This window comes from Planococcus citri, chromosome 1, assembly GCF_950023065.1.
Source record: "Planococcus citri chromosome 1, ihPlaCitr1.1, whole genome shotgun sequence".
NCBI classification, from domain to species: Eukaryota; Metazoa; Arthropoda; class Insecta; order Hemiptera; family Pseudococcidae; genus Planococcus; species Planococcus citri.
Window position 1 is genome coordinate 17062956 of NC_088677.1, and position 6000 is coordinate 17068955.

A 6000-nucleotide genomic window follows, 5' to 3' on the forward strand; every position below is an offset into this window, starting at 1 on the left:
ATCTGCATAATATTATGTAAGCAGATATGCCATACGTCACCGTGTACCATACACTTGAACATGTACAAGTACATAGTAGGTCTAGGTATAAGCAGTTACATAAAACGCAAGTACGTCGACTATGGCAAGAGAGCGTAGTGGACGACACTAACGTGTATATAGTGTTTTTTCTGACGAAAAAAGTTTTGAAACTGACGATAAAAATAACTTAGTATATCGGTACGTGGAAGCTGTAGCTGTATATGTGCAGATCTGATGTCTTCGCATCGTCTCATATTCGAGTCTACTAACCTCATTAATCTGGCACACATAAACGTTACTCGCAAACCCTCTACCCGCCATTTGCCCTCTTCGTCGCCCCCTTGTAAGCCTAAAATCGACTCGTTACACCACCGCCGTCCGTAAAAATCACCATTCTGCCAACAATTTTAAAAGCTTCGCACATTCGCCGTCGCTGCACTGTACCGTCATCTATATTGTATGATTGTGTTGAATAATATGTGTAGGTCTAGGTATATATCCGTTTGTAACTGGAACTCGACTATAACACTACAAACCAGTGTACGTCTTCTACTTAGTGGTAATTTTAATTTTTAACTACAAAATACGTTCGCGGTTCAGCGACAAACTGCGATAAACTTGAACTTGACTCATCTACCTAGACCTACCCCATCTATATAGGCTGCAGTATTCGTACACATGCTAAAAATTTGCGAATATAGGTCTACGTCTAGTCGTCTACGTTCGCATACGTGTTTGTATTGAAAGTTGGGTTATTTACGATCGCGTCGGACGTGCATTTAAATGTTTGTTAGTACATAGGAAAACTTACTTAATTTGTATTGATGTAAGTATCCGAGAGTAAATACTCGTAACGTACAAAATATGAATGTGGAGGAGGCGAGGCATTAGGGCATTACATAAATAGCCTGCATGCGGTCGCTAGTGCTTGTATATTTCCCTACCTTACCTACACAGTAGGTAATACTGTAGGTACTATATCTATGTATAACATGAAAACATCACACACTTTAAACATCAAACATCACACATACGTTTGTGTACACCTACTACCACACGTAAAGTACAATATTAGGACGTGGAACTCGGTCACTGGTTGTTTTCTTCGCTATCATTTTTCAGACGAATTTGAAAGGAGGATCAAAACTTCCATTTTTTCCAAATTAATGCGAGGAATTTTTTTTTTTTTGTAGAATTAGGTCGGTTTTTTGAACGCAATTTTTGAAGAATTTCCTCCACTTTTCGTACTAAAATATCTTCACAGACAGATACTCAATATAACATACCGAGTAGGAAAATAATATGAAGCTATAAATGTGCACTTGGTCATATCCTGCATTGATAGAGCCAAAATTCATCCAAAAATATTGGCACCATGAACCGTAGCGAATCTTTCAAGAAGTTACATATCCGGACGATTTCAACAGAAAAACAGGTTGAGTATAATTTTCAAAAATCCATCCAGCAAACTATCAAAATAGGTGAAAATTTCGCGAGAAAAGTATACGTGTCTGCAGTGAATTATTTTTTTAACCTTTCTAAAAAAAAATTAAGCTTGAAATTTCATCAAATTTGAAAAAAAACTTAAAAATCAACATGCAACCAATCAATGTACCAAAATTTAAATTTTTCAAGAAAAACCAAAATAAAATTCAAATAAATTACTTTTTTCATCCCTCATCAAGACAGATTTTACAAGAAAAATTTCATCAAATCTGAAAAAAAATCTTCAAAACTGAAGGAGCTGTGATTGATGAAATTATCGAGATCCTGCAGCTCTTCCAATTTTGGCCCTGGGTAATGTAGGTACCTACAAACATGGTCTTTTTTGAAGGTCAAAGATCCTCGAGTTGGGTTATATTCTTGATTACCTACGTTGAAGCTTCAGAAGCTGGACAAGCGATTTGAAAACTTCAATAGCTCAGCTCATAGCTTCTTCAAATTTGATGATAGACCAGATATAAACAGAATCTTTTTTTGTAGAAAGTTCAATGTTGTACCAGTCGAATTACATTTACTTAAGTAATTTAGTACCCTAACTTAAAAATTTCAGTTTGAAAAATTTTAAAAATCAAAATTGCAAGTGCATTTAAGTTTGTACAATGCTCTAGCGCCTTCACTATTTAGTTCAGACAAAAAATCAATTAGACTCAACTAGAAATTTAAAAACCCACCAAAAAATCCAAGTTCATTTAGTGGAGACCTTAATTTTGAGTTGAATGTTACTTTTTCAGCTTCGGAGGTACCTCTGAAGGGGAGATGACTCCTCAAAAAGAGGGCATTTTCGAAATAAATCACGACTTTTTCGTTCTAGCCACTACACGACTTCTTTTGGGGAAAATGACAATTGACTTTATTCTAAAAGATAAATTATCAAAATCCAAAACCACTTTTAGGGTTCCATTGAACTACATAAAATTTGCAAAACGCTTATTTTTGAGAAAATTTGTATATTTTATTTTGGAAATCTTTTCTTCTCAAATATTTTACATTGAACAATAATTGAACGGAGAAATATTTTTGAATACAATGGAATACATTTTTTTGGAAATGTTTTTCAGTTGAAAAAAAAGTGAGAAAAATGGCCAAAATTTGATCAATACTTTTTTTTTTGTAAATTGATAAAAATTACCAAAAAATTGGTTAAACTGTATTCCAAAATATTTTTCCAGTTTCAATAATGATCTCTTTTGGTACTTTGACGCAATCAATGCAAAACGTACAAGCCAAAAATATTTTCAAAACACAGATTTTCCCTCAAAATAACAATTTTTGAATTTTCATTCCTCATTATTAGAACCCTAAAAGTGGTCTTAGATGTTGATAGCAATGGATTAAGTCGACACATACAGAATCTCAAATATTACGTTTTTTTTTTTTTTTTGGAGAGGTTCATTTTTCCTTTCCAAAACAGGTTGTGTTGAGGCGGGAGCGAAAAAATCACGAATTTTTTTTGAAAATGTCCTCTCTTTGAGAACCCATATCTCCCTTCCTGAGAACTTTCAACTCAAAATAGAAATCTTCACGGTCGAAAATCTCCTAAATTTCTTCTGACATCTGCTTTTCCTTCCAGTTTTTTTTTGAATTTGATGGAATGTCCCGAAAATTTTCCGTCGGTCAAGTGGACAAACAAAATAATCAGTAAAATTTTCGTTTTCCTGACAAATTTTTGTTTTGATTTTTCAATTTTTATTTTCTAATTAAATTTGATAAAATAACCTTACTTATGCCAATTTTTTTGATTTTTTAAAAAATGAAATTTATTTTGATTTCAACATTTTTTATGTGAAAGTAGTAAAAAAAATAAATCAATTAGAATTTCAATTTTCCAGACAAATTTTGACTTACATTGACAGATCACGTGTCAATTTTTCAATTTTTTAGGCTGAAAATCGTTTGGATTGAACAAAAAATAAATTTATTTGTCGTACTTTCACTTTTTTTTTGCGAAATTCCAAGCTAAAAATTTCGATAGTTTGCAAGGTGGTTTTTACTCAACCCACAAATCATGATGAATTCTTAACATCATGTCAGACTTTCCAAAACTGAAAGAATGACAAATTTTTGACATTTTTATGCCATGTTACTCTCAAATTCATACTTTCAAAAAAATTGAAAAAGGTTGCTCAATTTTCAGTATTTATAGCCTATCTAACTTCACAATTTATTTTGTCTGACTTTCAGAAAAAACTTGAAGAAAATTATGACGAACTTTGACATTACCTATATACCTAGAAGAAGCCTTAAAAAACAGATAAAAGTTAACCAACTTCATGAAATTTCCACTTGAGTTCAAATACTTACCTAGTTAGACTTTTTGATATCAAATCTGACTTTTAAGAAATTATAGGAAAAAAAATCTATTTGAAACTTTCAAAAATGACTTCTTCATAATATTATTTTGTCAGGCTTCTCTTCTCTTTTTATTCGGAAGCAAAAAAAAAATATATGTAAATGATTTAAAAGTTTCTTCAGATGGGAAACTTCACCTCATTTTTTCCAAAGCAGTTTGGGTAGCTAGAGCTGATGAAGCGAAAAAAAAACACAATTTTTTCGAAAATGTCTTCTCATTGAGAATCTACATCTCCCCTCCAGGAAGTACCTCCAGAGTTGGAAATTTTTAATTTTTCTGCACGTCTGTCAAATCAGAATGAAGGCTAGGTACTACTGAATTTGGACAAAAATTGACTTTTTTTTAAAAATGTGGAATGCAATTGATGGAAAGAAGCCATCCTTTTAAAAAAAAATTGTATTTTTTCGTGATCTTTGCAGTTTTAAAAATCGCGAGTACGATAAAATGTCAACCAAATATTTTGATATGTTAATCAGCATAAAAAGTTGTTCTTGGAGTAATTTTTTCAAAATTTTTGAGTATGTACACCATGCAGAAAATATAGGTACTTATCATTTTCCCACTTTTCTAGCTAATTTTCAGTGCTCAAATTATGGCAACACTGATTTTCACCAGATCTCAAAAAAAAACTCTTCTATTAGATCCACACAATAATAAAAAATCCAAACATGTACCATTTGTAGTTTTCAAGTTGACTTCGCTCAACCCTCAAAATTTTGAGCACTCCTACATATTTCCCCTGAGATAATGCGCTTTGAGAAATGTGGGCTGCGCCATTCGCCATCTCTCATCGAGGTCTACTCACATACATTTTTTTAAAAAAAATCACCGACCCCAAGAGCAAAAAGCTCGACCATTTGATTGGAATGACCCATCAGTGTACTCTGTAATATCAGAAAAAAGATTTCCTGCATTAATTTGGGAAGGGGTGGGGGGGGGGTTAATGCTCCAGTAACTTATTATGACATTACTAAAATATGAAATTTCTGCCGTCTATCTCACATGTTCAACAACATACTCCCTACGAAATGCCAAACCTCTCTTCATCTCCCTCCTCCCTCTTCCCTCCCGTAAAAACTGTCATCGATGAGCACTTTTTTGCACTTGGACTGTAGATAGGTATTTTTTACTACTTGAAGCATATTAGAAGTTTGTTAGGATGTACCATGCTTTTCTTCTCCTCTCCCCTACTCCTCCCCCTAATTTCTTACTCGTTGAAACTCATCGAGGGAGCGAGTCTTTTTACAGTAAATTAATGAAAAATCAATTCTTCAAGGTTTCGATTTTACCCATTTTTCCAATATGAAATAATTAATCTGAGAAAAATTAGCTGAATAGCTGGTCAGCTGACCACTTTCGAGAGATTACGTCTATCCACAGCTACTAAATACAGACCCGTAGGTGCACGTTTGTCGTCTCGTGTGTAATATAATACCGTTAGGTGTGAACTTTTACAGAATTGAAGCACTTTGTAGTCTATAAATAGATGAGAATGACACTGGCTGGGTACGATAGTCACGAAACGTTGCTTAATCGTTTGATAAATACACAGGTTGAGGTACCTAGTGAGGTATCTGATGATTTCGTACTATAGGAGATGGAGATATTACAGGGAATAAAATTGGACCACGAGGTATGTACTTACACCAGAATACAGCTACGTAATCTTTCTCGTTGAGTACTTTTTCCAATTGTTTGGCGGTCACGTCTTCGATAACAGGTTCGGAATGTTTGGTTGATGGATTGGCTTTTGACGTTTCGGCAGCTTTTGGCGCCGGCACAGACGCGTCTTTTTTGGCGGCTGCCGCAAAATCGAACGCCACCGCACTTAAAACCAATAGGATCGCGAGAGTTCGAAGCACGCAAAACATGGTTCGGCTTTTCCAGCATAACGATACGGACATGGGGGTTTGTGGGGGAGAAAGACCGCCGAACACGCGAAATACAAGCACACCACCACCACCGACGACGACAGCTGCAGCAAAAAATTTTCGAAAAGGCCGCCGCGTACGCGTATAAAATTTGATACGAAAATTTTTCACATTCGCCAAACAAATAGATATCGAGTGCCTGTCCGTGTCCGCCCGCTTGCCTCTGTATTTTCGTTCGCCTGTTTATTTGCTCGC

General features: G+C 34.6%; 1 protein-coding gene across 3 annotated transcripts in view; it reads right to left on the reverse strand.

Annotated features, from left to right (window-relative positions):
* The window catches only part of hlk (hulk), a 48269-nt gene extending 42269 nt beyond the window's left edge, over positions 1-6000 (reverse strand). For 2 of the 3 annotated variants that reach the window (XM_065369726.1, XM_065369717.1), the window contains exon 1: positions 5520-6000. In XM_065369726.1, coding sequence (XP_065225798.1) covers positions 5520-5778 — 259 coding nt within the window. In that variant the 5' untranslated portion in view covers positions 5779-6000. The remainder of the gene's footprint in view (positions 1-5519) is intronic. The other variant, XM_065369735.1, reaches the window with a different exon arrangement.